The 17606-nt window shown below is 39.6% G+C and overlaps 1 protein-coding gene and 1 long non-coding RNA gene across 4 annotated transcripts in view; both read right to left on the bottom strand.

Moving 5' to 3' along the window:
• Nucleotides 1-4572, bottom strand: part of LOC111873840 — a 13907-nt gene extending 9335 nt beyond the window's left edge. The window contains exons 1-2 of one of the 2 annotated variants that reach the window (XR_002844448.2): nucleotides 4402-4572; nucleotides 1414-3046 (exon numbers count right to left, since the gene is read on the bottom strand). This is a non-coding gene — a long non-coding RNA (uncharacterized LOC111873840). Of the gene's footprint in view, nucleotides 1-1413; nucleotides 3047-4125; nucleotides 4338-4401 lie in introns of those variants that run through there. The other variant, XR_002844449.2, reaches the window with a different exon arrangement.
• A 1832-nt stretch (nucleotides 4573-6404) lies between these two features.
• Nucleotides 6405-16059, bottom strand: LOC111873799. 2 transcript variants are annotated; one of them, XM_023868775.2, is made up of 3 exons: nucleotides 15958-16059; nucleotides 8832-9626; nucleotides 6405-7206 (listed from the first exon to the last, which is right to left on the bottom strand). In XM_023868775.2, exons 1-3 carry the CDS (start codon nucleotides 15967-15969, stop codon nucleotides 6766-6768), a joined length of 1248 nt encoding a protein of 415 aa, XP_023724543.1. In that variant the 5' UTR covers nucleotides 15970-16059; the 3' UTR covers nucleotides 6405-6765. The 2 variants fall into 2 exon arrangements, with proteins under 2 accessions (XP_023724543.1, XP_023724545.1); XM_023868777.2 differs by having other exon boundaries at nucleotides 6405-7197.
• Nucleotides 16060-17606: the final 1547 nt, after the last annotated feature.

Below are 17606 nucleotides of genomic sequence, written 5' to 3'. Positions count from 1 at the left end.
TTTTAATTCTTCGAAGTGTAACAAGCTATGAGTACAAGCTCGAATCTACATAACGTTCTAAAGAAGTGATCCCTAGCTACAAGCTAACTAACAGTGCAACAGTGTAAACCAGTTCATGTATATAAGATATAGTTCTACGATCGCTAATAAGCGATCCACACGATGCCAGTGTCAGTGTCGTAAACATCTTAACCAGTGCGATTGCATTTCTTTAAGTGTAATAAATTAAGTTGTGCAAAACTTAAACCCAGTAAACAGTGCGTTACTGTACCTGACTCCGCTAACACGGAGAGTCGAATCCAGGACATCTCCTTCCAACCCCTTTGAAGCGAGGCCCTAAACGTCCCTGAGGAAAGAATCCATGACTCTACCCGAAAGCTTTCAACATTCAATGATAACACCTCTTATCAACTAGCCCAATAAACCCTGAGATATTCCATTCGCGGAGGCGTTATCAAGAAGGACGTAGCCGCCAACTAGACTACCAGATCTACAGCGCACTTCTAGATAGTCTTCGATCCAGGTCAGTGTACTCCATCTAGATACGCGTGTGCGGTTAAAGTATACAGTCAATTTTAATTTTTTTCTTGGGCACTACAGCCTCAACTGGGGCCTTGGCCTACCTCCATAAAACTCTCTGTTTCACTTCAATTTACTGNAACTGGGGCCTTGGCCTACCTCCATAAAACTCTCTGTTTCACTTCAGTTTACTAGGTCTTAGACATTCAGTAGGACTCCTTGGGTGGGTGATCAGCTCGTCCCAAGGCCTCTACCTGTACACAAACACCAAACATCCATGCCCTGAGTGGGATTCGAACCCACAATCCTGGCTTCCAAGCAAGTGAAGACAGTGCATGCCTTAGACCGCTCGGTTACCGTGGCCGACAATCAATTTGAATTAATAAAAATAAAATTGAAAAAGTAAACCATAATTTTTTGTTATTTTTTGGAGCTTATAAATTTAATGTCTGTTACGGATGTTTTCTGAAAATCGCTTCCCACTCGCTGGGCTGGCCAAACCAACCCTATTCCTACTCAGAAGACATGTGCATTCCCGTCTTAGAGGAAACAGAAACATGCTTTAACTGAGATAACATTTCTTACAACAGGTTCATTACATTCCAAAATATTAGGGCTATAAAACAATATCCTCATTCACTTATACAGTTCTCTAGCAAACAAAAAAAACTCCATGGCCTTTAGTCCACAAGTGAACTATACAGACCCAGCGACTGCCACTTGCGGGTGAAGTCAGCGCCAACTTTTGTGGATAGAGGGTGTTGCGTGGTCAGCACAACAGATCCCCATGGCCATTAATCTCAGTTTTCTAGACCAGAACATTTCTCTGGCACAGTAAATATTTAACAACATAAGCACAATGCATTCAGGTATTACTTCTGATGTGAAATTTACCTTTACTGAGAAGATTCTTCATTGCTGGCACAGATCCTCTTGGTTCTTCCTTCCTTGGTCTGCAGTCAATGGTTTCATGGTACAAGGAGCTTCTTATCTTTGTTGACTGGTTCATGACTCTGCACTTCACGATGATCGGCGCTAGCCAGCTGTAAGGCGCATACAAATTCTGTTGATGAATCAATATGTCTGTTGGCCGATAACATTCAGAATGAAATAGTTACCATTCAAAGATCACAGGTGTTGAAAATGCTGTCCCTCTACATGTAGACATTCCTTGCACCAGCAGAAGAGATTCTGATTTACCCCTTTAATCTGCTCTGCAGGAATACTTGCAATTTTCCTACAAATATTTTCTTTAAGTTCTTCTTCTCTTTGGGGGTCTACTGTTGTATACTCTGTCCTTCAAACAACACCAGAAGAAAAAACCACAATGACTAAGATCAGGTCAACATGCTGGCGAAATACCACTGCTAATCGTCCCTGAAGATGTCGGACAAAGCTTGCATAAACACAAGCACAGTGTGGGCAGTAGGAGAGTCTTGCTAGAACCAGCCATAGAGTACTTCTTTTAACTCTGAAAAGAACTCCCCGAGAATGACCTGTAAATATCTTTGGCAATTAACTGTTTTGTTCAAAAAACACAGGCACAACAGTCCTTACACTTACAGCACACCAGACACCAACTTTCACTAGATGGAGCTTGAAATCGTGGATTGTATGAAATTCAGTAACAATTATTTTGCCTGTTTATGTATCCCTGCAAGTGAAACAGCGCTTCATCAGAAAAGAATGTCGATTGTGGATCGATCTCACCTTCCACAACAGCCTGTAGAAACCAACTGCACAAACGAACCCTGCTAGCTGGATCGTGCGGTTGCAACATATGTGTGGATTACTGTGGTTTTATTGGGTCTAAGATTCAGCAATTGTGTTGCCGTTCTTGCACTAGATTTTGACACTCCTGTCTCCTGAGCTAGACTTCTTAGAGATTTTCTAGGTGTACGTTCAAGTCTGGCTCCTATGTCATCCAACTTCTCCTCAGTAAGCACTCGACGCTTATGTTTCTGTTTCTTGTCTATTAAGAGTCCCGTTGATCTAACTTTTTTTACCAAATTGTGAATTGTTTGTCTGCTGGGAACTCTTCCTTCATTAGGAAATTTACGTCTAAATTTTTTCCGGCACTTCCCAGCTGATTTGTATTTCACATAGGTGTCATACAGAAATAGACGTTGTTCTAAAGTATACCGCACCATGACAGAACACTCTCCTCACTAATTGCAACTGAGAGCAAATGGCTAATGGAGCTGATAACTGCTGGCCACTGCTGACAAATCACAAATAAATTCCCACGCATGAATTGCACTACTCACTGTGAAATGTGACACCATCAAGTGGTCCACAAAGTTAATAGTTTCCCTTAATTTCAAATGATATCGGACATCAGGCATACACATTCATCATCAAAATTCATGTACACCTTGCAGCTGGCGGTGTAAAAGTCAACGAAGGTAAGAACCTCCTTGTAGCTGGTAATTGGCAAAGGAGGCGGTCCTGCCTGGCTGCTAATTCTTGGTCTGAAGGCAAAGGCTCCATGTGCTTGGGTGGACTTCCTGGATAGGCCTTGCTGAGTCTGAAATCAATCATGTCCTCTGTTAGCTGAAACAGCAAACAATATGGGAAGATGATCATGAATGGCGAGTATATCAGTATCTGGAAGTAGGTGACTGGGCTTCATGTTGCCTTCATGTTTGCAACAGAAAACTACAGAAGCCCTCAGAATAGCTGTTCCAAATGGAACTCAAACTGGGTTCCTCCAGAATGGAAGTCAAGATGATGGCTGAAATTAAGCAGAAGCTTCAGATAATGGTCTCCTAGGAAGTCATATCATGTTGTTTGGTAGATAGGTACCAACATTTCAGAGCAATCTGCTGCCTCCATCTTCAGGTTCCGCTGAAATGTTGTTACATATGTACCATACTACAGAGTGTAAATACTACAACACCATAATATTCAGCTGAGTTCTGGCAGCACTGAAAACCTGGTCAAGTCCTAACTCAGAGTATGTGTATCAGTTGACTCACAGCTGTGTATGAGAGGTCAAAAATACTGAACATGGTGACTCCAGCAGGCATAAACACCAGTTGCTGTATGTCACTTGTATTAAATTACATTGTAAAACTGAACACAGCAAAATAAAAAAAGCAGTCTTGAGTCTAACGTTGTAAGAGTAGGAATCCAGTTTAAGTCTTGCAGTAAGTTTCATGGTTTATGTTTCCCAACAGATCTGAAGCTATGATGTCACCATCTTTTATTCCACCACAAATACCAGTTTTCTAATCCTGTTTTCCCCACACAGTATTCATACCTCTCCTCCATCCACTGAGACCATGGGCCACCATGGCCAATACAGTACATATTTCCATTCTTGCAAAGATGCTCTTCTGCACTAATTTCGCCACATAAATAGCAATTACAACATGTGTTCTAATGAGTCAGATGCATATTTTTGGGTAACATTTATCAGATAATTATTAGTGCAAATGTCATTAGTTTTAGAAATTTCCTACATTTCCCGCATTCATTAGTGTGGCTGGTTAGAGGCACTTTATTCCATGTGACAGCCCTGTGTGCATACATTCTAGAAATTCTTTATGAAAGAGTTTGGTGAGGTAGGGTTGGTTAGATTTGATGAAGGCTATACCGCAATACCTGTATACCCTTGAATCCTTTCTCCACGGCGTACATTGTTCTTACGTTTCTTTGTCAATACATGCTTCACTACACACATTTCTGTTCCTTCCACATTACGTAACATACATCTTGGTCAATACGTGGCATGGTAAGCCACATGATAATCCCAAATCTTGTGGATTATTATTTTACAGATTTACAATGCGAGTAACCCATCAATATAAGATTTCTTCAAAACGGAACTATTAGCCATTACTGAATGCGACTCGATTACATAAATAATAAATACATTACCTTTCATATAAAACGAAGAAATAAATGCACAACACTACCGACACATTACAGCCATTTCTTCTAACAGTCAAACGCCCTTCACTTACCACCAATCAGAGGACCAAATGTTGTAACAATTGATACCTGGGTAATAATGGCGGGAAGTCCAAAAGAGACTGCCGTTACACTATGTACGAATACAACTCGACGTATTTCACGAAAAACATAAGAAAAAGCCAATTTAATATAGGCGTTGAGAAAGTATTTTACCAGTACTAAGTCTATTTCATAAATTTGGAAAAGTATCGGATCTGCTGTCCAGGCTTTTTTTTTTCATTTAATTTGGAGAAAACAAAATAAAATTACGGATCCAAATTCTCATCTTACTTCTTAGCATCTCAAGAAGAAAATAAAATAATGATACAGTCATTAGTTTGCTAAGCATCTATTCAATTGAATAATTTGCCTTATTACTGTGGTATAGGTAAAAAATGTGTTTTGCTAGGAAGAATCTGAAATCAATTACCAATTATATAAACCGCTTTAAAATATCATACAATAAACAGATTACACAATGGCAGACCGGACTATAACATAAGGATATTTTGGCCTATTACAAAGTTGGCATAATCAGTAGGTACCTTTTCACCTTTTCGATAAAAATATGGGATAACTGGAAACACTGATCAATTACAGTCAATTAGGTTTCAACATGAAAGAGCAACTGAAATCTCGGCAGTAAATGGAAGCGAGTTTAGAAAAAAAACTAACATCTAAGAATCATCACTGAAATTCGGAACATTCGAGATGTCAGTGGTTTATGATTTATTTTATTAGAGATAGTTTTAAAATAACAAAAAAAAAATACAACAAATGAATAATTTCGGTTGTTTAGGGTGTACTATTGCAACGAGAAAGAAGGATCTATAAATAGAATTAAATAGGTTCTGCCAGATAGGTAGCAAAGTAAGAGGGATGTGATGGCTATACAAGTAATATCTTATCAGGCTATGACAGTACAAACACTCACATATGAATCAGAAACAAGGGAGTTGTCCAAAGGAATTGTATAATGAATAAAAACTGTTCAATTTCATATTTAATAAGTGTAACAGGATGTACAAGATTGGATAAGAAATCCAAGAGTTTCAAAGAAAGCTAGAAATTTTCAGTCTGAATGACAGAATTTTAAAAGGATAGGTCTCAGTGGAAATATCATGTTTTAGGAACGAAAAAAGAGGACATATTCTTAAACCTTAACATAGAGAGAGGGGGATAACGAAGTGTGGAGCGCCAAATATGAAGATGGAAAGATCAACAAATATTTCAAGTGGAAGGAAGAGCTCATTCGTAGGCATAATGACAAAGATATGTGAAACAGATTTCCAGTTAAATGAATTACTTGCACAAATAATGCAATAAAAATGACAACAATCTCTTATTATTAGGCCGGAATGCAACATAACGACAACATTATGTATTACAAAGTACTGCTTGATAAGGAATGGAAAGGTACTGCTACTAGAACACAGGTTGTTGTTAAGGTTATGACAAACAGCTTGAGAAATACAGTCTTTTTATTATAATTATAAAATGATATCATTAACCTTCAAGGTCACACTGTGGTACATGTAAACTCTTCAATAAACAATTGGATGAAAAGTAATATTCAAAAGAAAACAATATGGCGGTATGAAAGGCTTTGACTGCTTCTCCCCCTAGTTTGAACGACCCTAAGTGAATCTTATCCCAGTGTTGGCATTACTTATTTATATTGAAATTCATTTGCGGAGATATACATACAGACCCTTCAAATTATAATTTCAATCAAGTTCTGCCACTTTTAAATTAATTCTTATAAAGTATAGCTTATTAGATCATAGTTTCTAGGTGGGATATATATGTTCCATGAACGCACTTTGGGAACGGTAAATAAGGAAATATTTTTTTAATCGATTGTAGCAGGTNAATCGGAGGCAGATTGAGAGTTTTTGGGGCCCCAGGACGATGGGTGCCTGTTAGATCCCTTAATACACGTATTTATCAGAATCAATGAAGACGGGGACAGGAAATCACATCGCTTTGTTGCACCTAAAATTCATTAGGATACTCCACCCTCTGAAGCTATGCAAGTTGCGTGCCCGCCTCAAACAGGGCTCCATACGCTATCGGGTTTTAGGCTGTGGCCTATTTAGCCTGTCTTAATCAGCCCTTGATCGTAACCGTACAGCGGACTAAACCACATGACAATAAACGCCTTTGAATATACCACACAGTTAACCTTTATACAGGCGTTTTGGGGAGAAAAATGACGTATTATATTCAGAAAAAAATACGTATGGCCTTTCGAGTATGTTGGAGCAAACCTTATTAATTCGTTCGAGTTTAGTAGCCCAAGTTGTCACGATGCTTTACAGCGGAATGGGCTGCGAAATGGGCAGCTTTAGCAGCAACAACTTCTGGTGTGTCGGCCACAACCTGGTTGCCGCTAACCACGGGTGACACAAGAACATTGTGTACCACAGGAGTATTTGGGCCGACTGGAATATTTGTGGCTGCCACTCTGAAACCATTGACGTCATCAGCCACATAACTTGCGCTCTGTATGATACCATTTGCATCCACGTAGGAATATCCGCCACGGGTCACACCATCCAGGGTCTTGGTTTCAACCTTGGCAGAGGGACCTCCGGAGTATCCGTAACTGTACTGGCCGAGGGCGTCTTGCGCGTGGTACTGATGGCTGGTGGAAGTGACTATAGCACTTGGAACGGAATACGCCGCGGCGGTTACTGGCTTCACACCCAGAAAAGGCACCTCAGAGTACAACAAAAATAAGTGAGTTTAAATTAAACATATATTTAAACATTCGCTAATATAGACATGGTACAGCACTGTTAAACAATCACTATATATCTGAGCACACAGTGTTTACTTCAGGAGGCGATTTTCAATTGTTCACTCTTTACTAATATCCGGTTTAACAATTTATCTCTGACTTTAGGCTTTCATTGTGGTTCACTGTTGGTACTGTTGATGCTCTTTGGCGTATACGCTGTGTTGCCGATGTTTGGAAGTACATGTTGCCTCCGTCTGTGTCGATTTGGCGCTGAGGACAGTGACAGCCTGTACTTCCGAAATATCTTCAACACAGCACCTTCACCACTCTCTCAGTATCTCAGAGGTCCTGTAGCACAAAATGGTAAGGTTATTAGTAAGTAATGAACTGGATAGGAAGGGTTGTTGCATAATTGGAGGTGCTACATAGCATTTTCCTGGACGGGCTGAGAAAAACCACTAAAGCTTTCAATCAGGATAATAGATATCTCGACCGGGGTTCGAGACGGACATCTCCTGAATGTAAGTCAGAGTGTTACAGCTTGAAGCAGCACTGTCTCTGGTTCTTTGAGAAGCGGTTACTTAAATGATTGCTTATGATATATAATCGAGAGTCTCGCATAATTTTGTGAATACTTCACACGAAGTAACAAATGATATTATACTTAAATAAATGAACGACAGAGACAAAAAGGGAGCGTAACAGAGATAACAGTGTCTAAACGGTCATGAACAATGAGTAATTTAAAATCACCTGAAAATGGCGTTAGTTCCCGAAACATAACACAATTATTAAACATTTGATGTGTATTATAATCTTGAAGTTTCGACAGCGAAGATTGTTCAGTTTGTGACATTCGGGGTCGTGACACAGTGTAGTCTTAGTCTCATGGTCTCGTACAGACGTTTCGGAGGAATATATATCTAGAGTTCTTTCCTGTCCACGATTCTCATTGGTCCGAACCAGGCACTATTTCATTTCCGCCTCCATGAGGCCAGGTGACCAACTTCTTTGGAACCTAGCTATATTACCAAGCCGATTTCTCACCACACACATTTCAACCCTGAAAATGGAGGTAGAATATTCCTCCTTCTGTATCCGTTTAAAAGACTACATGGTGTTATAGCCAAGAATTTCATAATCCCGTCTGAGACGTGTGTTAGACTTGTGTAGTAATATATTTTACATCGTAAATATACCGTCTGTAATGCAACAATACCTTAAATAAAAGGCACTAAAATATATTTAATACACTAAAAGTGCTTGTTAAACACATTAAAAATGTCATTAAATGTCATAAAATATTATTAAGACACTAAAAGTATATTTAATACATTAAAAGTACTTGTTAAATATTTTAAAATATTACTAAACTTATATATTCATTCCTTGTATAAGTTTTATGACATTTTCAACTATTTAAGAAGCACTTTTAGTATATTAAATATATTTTAGTGTCTTTTATTTAAGGTTATTGTTGCATTACAGACGGTCTACTTACGATATAAAAATGATGCCACAATGCAAGAGAAATGCTAAAATATAATATTGTGTAGTAATAGTTCATCTAAAGCTTAGGGGCTATATTTTCAGAGATGAATTTTAAACTTACGACAGGAGCCTCCTCAGCTGCGACAGAATACTTGACTGCAGCAGGCGCCGACACGAGGGAGACTGCCGGAGGAGCCGCTACCGTTGAGTACGAGAAGGTTTTGGATGGGGCCTCTCTGATAAGAGTAACAACAGGGTAAGCGGTTAAGGCTGGAGCTACAGCAACAGAAGGAGAAGTTTCCACTGTAGAATATGAGAAGGCTTTGGATGGGACATCTTTGACGGCATTGACGAGAGGGGTAACAGTGGGAACTACAGCCACAGAAGGAGAAGCAGTTACGGTGGAGTAAGAAAAGGCGTTGGAGGGAACTTCCTTAACGATGCTTACTGCTGGTGATGAGGCAACGTAGGAACTTACGACAGGGGCAGACACAACAACAGATTCGCCAACATCTGGCGAAGCAGCTGCAGCATAAGCGGCCTTATTATAGGCCACAGAGTGGGCGACCTTAGCAGCAGAAACCTCTGGTGTGTCATAGGCCACGTGTGTAGGCAAGTTAGTGGCCGCTACTTGGAAACCATTGATGTCGTCAGCGATATAGTTTGTAGTCTGGACGATGCCATTACCGTCCACGTAGGAGTAGCCTCCACGGGTGACGCCATCAAGAGTTTTTGTCTCTGCTTTTGCAGATGAACCGGCATTATACCCGTAACTGTACTGGCCCAGTGAGTCTTGAGTGTGGTACTGGCTAGATATGGAGACGGGGCTGGCTACGAAGGCGGAAGGGACTGAGTAAGACACAGATTGGAACCCGCTGGGTCTCGCAGCCGCCAGGGCGACGCAGCATAACATTATCTGCAACACCGAACAGAACATCCACCTCAGGCACATCCCGTTACATCGCAAATTCGTGTTTTGATGTTTAGCATTTTTTCCCCTTTGGCGCTACAGCCCTCCTTTGGGCCTTTGGGCCTACCTCCATGAAACTCTCCGTTTCACGTCGGTTTACTAGATTTTAGACTTTCGGTAGGACTCCTTGGGCGGGTGATCAGCTCGTCGCAAGGCCTCTACCTGTACACAAACATAGAAAAACGCACACAAACATCCATTACCTGAGTGGGATTCGAACCCACGATCCCGGCTTCCGAGCGAGCGAAGACAGTTGATGTTTAGCATAGGCTACTGCTTTCTAAACCCCCTTAATACATACACAACTCTATTGACAGAACATGGTGGTGGATTTTATTTATTCGATAGTGCTTCGCTTCGTGTACTCACAGCCAAATCATAACATTCAATACTAAAAAAAATAAAAGCAGAAAAGATAAAGTTATCATAAATATTTAAACAGTTCTCTCCAGTGTGACTGCTGAAGATTTTTCTTATTTCAATTTTTCATGCCCTTACATGTTTCAGTCTTTAGAGACCATCATCAGAGGGACATCAATACAGTTGGAAGCTACTATTACAACGTATGTTCTGATCGTTAAAAAGTGCATATAATGTTGATAATATAAAATTGGATATAAATCTGAAGCTTTTACAGCTACCGCGGCTGTTTTAAAAATTTTTGTAATTTTTTTTAAGATTTTGTTAGAATTTATAAACCGAGTAGGTTCGTCTCCTTTTTCTTGTTACTTTTCTTGACGGGGGCCGAACGTGTGCCGCCTTGTCATTCTTGAGAAGATAATTCTGCAGATACGTATATTATGCGTATATTGTATAAAGGGATATAGTTATCCCTGTGCATAACTAATTACTAAGCCATGGAGGTGTATGGGGGAGTGGATGTATAGGTCCAAATTTTCTTGACTTCGGCACTAGTTAGAGGTGAATGGGCAGCTTCACTTGCCGGCCGCTTTACCCCCGAGGAAACAGCCCCGATATCCGTTTGATGGGAGACAAGCTATACTTAAACAAATTTTTAATGAAAATGGCGACTGACGATAGAGAGACCATAGTTGAGAGATTCATCTAGTGACAGAATTAGTACTGTCTGCACCCAGCAAGTGGAAGACACTGTGTTGCCATAATTTCATTAGGATAATTACCGTCTTGTTGTATAAAGAGAAATGGACGAGATTTTCATAATTTTTTAATTACGTAAATGGCGACTTAGCACCTTCAAATATGTGACTGTCATGGCTGTCCAAATCACCGCTACTTCATTAGTCTCATATCATCTTTTCGTCGGAAACGACATTGAAAGAACTTCGCCAAGCAATCCAAGAATCATAGTGAAACCGTGTTATGATCTAGTAGGTAGCTGGGTCTTAGAGGAACATATTCATGGTTTTCAATCATGAAGATGGAGGCAGTGTGTTCCTCCGTAACGTTGGTACCCACCTACCAGACTAGAATACGCTGTCATAAGGCGGATGACCGTAAAGTGAATCTTTACTATTGTAATCAACAGCAAACAGAAGGGAATAAGTGTCATTGCTGATACGCCTGCAGAGTTTAGAGTATGCAACCCTGAAATACAGTGCTGCCGGAGAAGTTGCCGCAAACGCACGGCGATTAAGACACTTCTGATGGTATCTCATAATTGGAATCCCGTTCGAGTTTTGCAAGTTTGTCCTTACTCTTAGGCGCGTTTCGGAAGAATGGAAAAGGACTGTCAGATCACTTTGTCATGTTCGCCTGCGGGTCAGTAACACGTCACAAGCCGAGGAACTGTATTGGATGACGCTCCGATTAAACAAATTACGTGGAAGTTTTGTTGATTTAATCGTTACTATAAGGATAATTTTACCTAGGAATATCAATAAAATTCTGTGTATACTCGTATATTTCGAGTTCTTGGACAGATTTTGATTAAACTTTATATATGGTACTTCCATTTTGTGAGTACGCTAAAGCATATATTTCAATCACGCTAATTCATGAAGAGGACTGTCTTCTGCGATATAACGCCGTTTAGTCCGTTGCAAGTCAACCGATGTTTCGGAGAAAAATATCGCCTCCATCTTCAGGGTCGAAGAATAGGCAGAGAAATAAACCAGAGTAAAGGCAGACCTTGTCACCTACTTTCACGCTTTTGTTAATGCATTTGTTTGCACCCGCAAAATATACGCTCTGCCGTACACTACAGCTGTACAGTGCCCGGAAACTGTGCCTCTTTAACTCTTTCACTGCGTCATATTAGGTCGGGAAAACAGATGTAACCGCTTTAAATCTTCAAATAACAGAGCACAGAAGAAACGCATAGACATGAAAACCTAGCATTTAAAAGGTTAATTCTAAATTGCGCTCTCCTCCCCCTTCAGGGTACAGTTACTCAGAATTCCATATGTTCTGTTTGAGATTGATTGATCCACATAGAGCCGGTCACTGTGGTCGCGCAGTCTGAGGCATGGACTGACTTCGCTCGTTCAAACCCATTCCACTAAGGCATGAATGTTAGTACTGCATGCATTTATTCTGGGTTTTTATTGTTCTGTGTGTAGGTAGCGGCCTTGCGACGGGCTGATCCCCCGTCCAAGGAGTCCTACCGGCTGTGTATAGAATTAAGGTGCTGAAAAAGCGGCCAAGGACCAAAGGGCCGTAGTGCCATCGAGAGAAAAACAGCCCTTTGCTAGGAACAACAGGAGGAATACAAAGACACACGGCCAACAAGATGAACTCATAAACATAAAAATTAGGAGGACATGAAAACACGTAGAGAAGAAGGTGATCTGATGTGCATCCTAACAAAAGTTAAGGGGGATACATTGACAGCTGGAGAGACACGAATGGATATTCATTCATTGAGCTGAGCCCTTCTTGAGAAGCCGCCAATTGTGCAGCTATTTAAGAACTTCCCAGTATTTTATGGAACCCGAAGTTTCATTACCATGTTCACAACAGTCCTCAACTGGTCCCTATCCTGAGAGATAAATCCATCCCATCCTATCTCTTCAAGATCCATTTTAATATTGTCCACCCACCTATGTCTTGGTCTTCCCAGTAGTCTCTTTCCTTCCGGCTTTCCCACCAATATCCTATATGCATTCCTTCTCTCCCCTGCCCACCTCATCCTCCTTGACTTGATCATTCTAATTATACTTGGAGAAGAGTAAAAGTTATGAAGCTCCTCATCATGCAGTTTTCTCCAACCTCCTGTCACTTCTTCTCTCTTCGGTCCAAAGTCTCCTCAGAACCGTGTTCTCAAACACCCTCAGTCTATGTTCCTCCCTTAATGTCAGAGACCAAGTTTCACACCCATACAGAACCACAGGCAAAATTATAATTTTGTATATTCTAATTGGTATGGATACATATACTTATAATAAGGTGAGCACATTAATCTTTATTCATTTTTCAAAACACGGAAAGTAGGCTAAGAAATACGTTCTTCTGCTTGTTAGAAGTGTAGACTCCTACAGGCTTCACGCTCCGCGCTGGAGGAAACTGAGGTAGCAGGACATGCCATCCTTACCATAAACAGATCTGCAATATTCATTCGCTATTACAGTTTAGCGCCGGATTGCGTAATGCATTACGACTGGAGCAGTTAATGTAACCTTGGCAACGCCACACCCAACTCATCACTGATATGGTCCTGAGAACAGGTGGCCTTGGTGGACACTAGACTCGTTTCAACACGCTCCCTTATTTTGAGGCGCAATAGATGTCTCCAATTACTGTCACGTGTAGTTCCGAGTACACCCCATAAATCGTGATTTTCCTCAGAAATTTGAAGTAAATATTGTGATTTAACTAGTAACGGCCAACACCGTTTCATCAAAATTCAGGTCACGTAACGTCTGCTACATCTCTTTTGTCGCCAAAACAAAGTCCTTATACTTTTTTGGCTTATTTTTTGGTTCTGTCGGTGATTGAAATGTGTAGCATAAAATAGTTGGATAACTATTGATTTGGAGATGATACCTAAACGATGTAGGGTTTAAGAAAACCATGTAAAGTCTTAGTATAGTCGGTGTCACGATTGAGAGCCAAACCGAGTACTTTTTCAATATAATTTTACAGTATTAACTACTTTCTTGAGGAAATGATTGCCTGTCATCTACTAAAGAAATCTCAGTTCTCATGTGGAACACCCAGGTTCATTGCCGTGTTCACAAGTGTCCTCCGGTGATTCTTAACCTGAAATAAGGACCCAGTCCATTTCTTTAAAATCCATTTTAATAATATCATCCCATCTAATCCTGTGGCCCTTCACATTTGTTAGCGATAATGTTAAGTATTTATGAATTTACTCAAATGTGACACAAAAACAAATGCAAACACAATTGCCCTTCATTTCGTATTCTTAATATTACTCATATTTAATGAATAGCACGATTTATGAAGTTACTCAATGTGCACTTGTCTCCATTCCCTCTCTTTTGGATCTAAATATTTTTTAATTCTCTCTTCTCTAATATTTCTTGTCCTTAATGTGAGAGACCTAGATTATACCCATGTTTAATTTAATGTGCTTTAAACACCTTCGTTTACGAAATCTAGATGTTTTACTAATGTTTCCGAACATTTTAACTTTTCCACATTTTTCTTGCAATTTATTAACTATTTTCAAAAGTTGGTACTGCGTTCCAAATAACTGAATAAATAATAAAAATGAATCCTGAATGAAATTCGTATTTTATTATTGTAATGTCATTGGCTGCTCTAAAATGAAATCAAACATTGCTTCAAGGTACTGAACTATTTTCAGACAACAAAGTTTTGAGGTCTTGAGAGGAATATTTAAAATCACTTTACCTCTCATAAGTTGGCACAATTGAGCCAATACTATAAGATAATGTTAAGATTTATGTTAGGAAAACACAGGCTTTTAATGAGCTATCTTTGCAAATGCTTCAAATCTATAATTACTTAAAAACAATTATTCAAAACTTGTGTTGGAAATCTGCAATAAATTCGTCGTGAGAATTACATTTTTGTTTCATATTTAGCCAACATAATCCCTACTTAACATAAAGCCCTATCTGCTAAGTACTGATACAAATAACACAAAATACGGACCGCGTTAATATGCTGAACTGTTATTTAAAATACTTAAAAAAACAAATTTTTAGCGAAACCAACTAACCATATACGACTATGCAGTATTGTTCAATAGCGTGATTTCCGTTGTAACTATGATATGAATCTTCAATAACTGAGCATTCAGACCAACAATACATGGAAAATATATATGTACTTTATTCTGCATCATACTTTTCCATTCTTATTTAAATATTTACTCATATGAACAATATGTTTTCTCCCTATTTTATATAAATTGATTTACATTAAATATGTTTTCGGTTTTAATAGAGCAAAACTTTTTACGTGCCACGAAGCTGTCTAACGTTAATGTAATAAATATCAAAATGCAAAAGGAATTGCAGCTTTTTTAAAACTCTAATCCAAAATGAATCCACCTTCCACATTTTAAAAATTCATAACACAAATCTCATATACTCTGTCCGTGGGTTCGGGCTAATCGATCTCATATTTGACAGACCAGAGTTTGAACCCAGAAGATAGTTAATCTCTTTTCAATTTCTACAAAGTTATATACCGCCTATTAATAAGCCAGAACTATTTCCTCTCCAATCCTCATCAGTTACAGAACAAATGATAGAGTATCACTTATTCTCTTTGAACAAACGATCCAGCAAATTTCTATGACAATCATTATGTTGACATCAATTAACGAAAATGTTCCTCTCTCTGTTTGAAATATGTTTAACTATGCTTTCAGTAGCTTAAATTATATATCGTCGAATAACTGGATGACAGTTATTGCTGGACTGGAATTCAAGTGGTCATGGCCTAATTTAAAGTGATATTCTGTCATTTGATTGGAGGTACTGAGGAAAATTGCCAGAGACCCCGATTATAAATTTCGGTAGCCCAACCTAAATCCGAATTGGGTACCTCCGGAACACATTTAGGAATAATTACTACTTGAAACAACATTATCTGCAACAAAACTGACCATACATTTCAGAGCTGACAGAGACTATCTCCCTGGGTATAACGCGTAAGCTCTGCTTGATGCCTGCTTAATGCTGGCAATATAGTTCTGTGAAGCGGCGGTTGACTTTCACTGTGCTACATGGCATTACATCCCAGAAGACAAAACTCTTCATTTTCACCGCTGTGAGAACCACGAACTGGAAGCAATATAGCTCGGAGCTTCCACGCGCCCAACAACACACATCACTGGCCTCGAGGTGGTACGAGTACTTACCAGAGGAATCATGTTGCTCTCTCCAAAGCAGAAGCTGCAGAGGTGTGCAGTACATCTCCTGCCTCGCTTATATACCCTTATGACGTGGGATCCTGGCCGCGTGGTCACGTCTTCGGATGAGGCTGAGTTTCCCCGCTCTGCATGCATTAGGCATTTATATCACACGAGAGAGGAGGGGCCCACGATGAGTTGGGGTTCCGAGCAAGAAGGATGTAACACACTTTGAGATATATAAAATCTAACTGAAGATGGAGGAACATACACCAGGCTACACGATGTCATATCCCAGGACTCAGTAATCTTCATAGTAGTCTCCGTGAGAATCTCAGATCTAACTCTTCCTGGATTTAAAACACAGTTAGTTAAGTAGAAAAACAGTTACGTTAGTCAGTCAGTTAGTTGAGATGGGATGGGAGGGGATGGTATGGATTGGATAGATCTGGCGCAGTATAGGGACCGATTGAGGGCTCTTGTGAACACGGTAGTGAACCTTCGGGTTCCGTAAAATGCTGGGAAATTCTTGAGTAGCTGCAGATTTGGCTTCCCCTCAAGAAGGGCTGAGCTCCATAAGTAAGAAAATATATCTCTTTTATCTTCACAATTCAAATTATTGACACCCGAAATTTTATCGGCTGTGGAATCTGTGAACTACATAATCCTATTAAAATTCTTGCTCTCTCTGCCTCCTTGGAAAAATCCTGACGCTGGGTTCCCTTTGCCTTCGGCGAATATCCTGTCTGCACCCACGCGTCTGCAGTGTCCACGCCCCTTGTTGCCTCGTGTGGTCTGCTCTGCTTTCTAAGAAGTGCGTGAGCTACAGACAGTCGCTTGCATTTCCATGGGCGACAAAATATCGGTCTGGGTAGGACGAAGGAGAACAACCTTGTGTTTTATATATGATAGGATATTACAACATATAAATAGATTTTTTTCGGGTAGAATGTCACACGAAGAAGAGAAAAATTTCGATGTAAAAATGTAAATTTTATCAGAACACTATGAACTGGAAATCAGATCTCCATACCAGACACTGTTTTCTAGGCGTAAAATAATATGAATTTAGAAGACAGTTGTTGGCCAACATAATATCATGGCAGCTAATCTTAGTGAAAGATGATTGACATAAGAAGAAATGGGATTCATGAGACCGCTGTGGGTTATAGTAATAGTAGAAGTAATGAAAAAATTAAGAACACCCACAAATTACGTTAGGAACAGAATTTACAGAAAAGTGCTGCAGAAACTAGAAAGAATACGTTGACAGAATGAGCTCTGACAGGATTATAAAAGTTATGAAACATCAACCAAAAAGGAAAAGACGTGTGATAGAATTTTCGAAAGAGATGAAGATATGAATTAGGTAAAATCTTGAGCTTTCACAACGGCCAAACTTCGTGAGGCTATCAGCTTTGTAACGTGGTTGAAAATTATCGTCTTTTCAGAGACCATCTCTGTCTGCAACATCAGGGTATGATGTGATATTGATGACACCTTTGTATCATCAGAATTTGATGTTACATTGATGACATATTTATATCATCATTAGGGTCTGATGTAACGCTGATGACACAGTGATGTCCCCATCATAAGGATCTGATTTGATATTGATGAAACATTAATGTCCCCATCATAAGGATCTGATGTGATAT

This window comes from Cryptotermes secundus, unplaced genomic scaffold (assembly GCF_002891405.2).
Source record: "Cryptotermes secundus unplaced genomic scaffold, Csec_1.0 scaffold215, whole genome shotgun sequence".
Classification (NCBI taxonomy): Eukaryota; Metazoa; Arthropoda; class Insecta; order Blattodea; family Kalotermitidae; genus Cryptotermes; species Cryptotermes secundus.
The sequence above is the reverse complement of the archived record's forward strand: the minus strand, read 5'-3'. Positions and strand labels throughout refer to the sequence as shown.

What these genes read in the sequence shown, in the direction of transcription:
- LOC111873799 (XM_023868775.2), bottom strand. An exon ending in CAGCTGAGGAGGCTCCTGTC is followed by an intron (nt 7,207 to 8,831) that starts GTAAGTTTAAAA and finishes TTATTTTTGTTG; the next exon opens with TACTCTGAGGTGCCTTTTCT.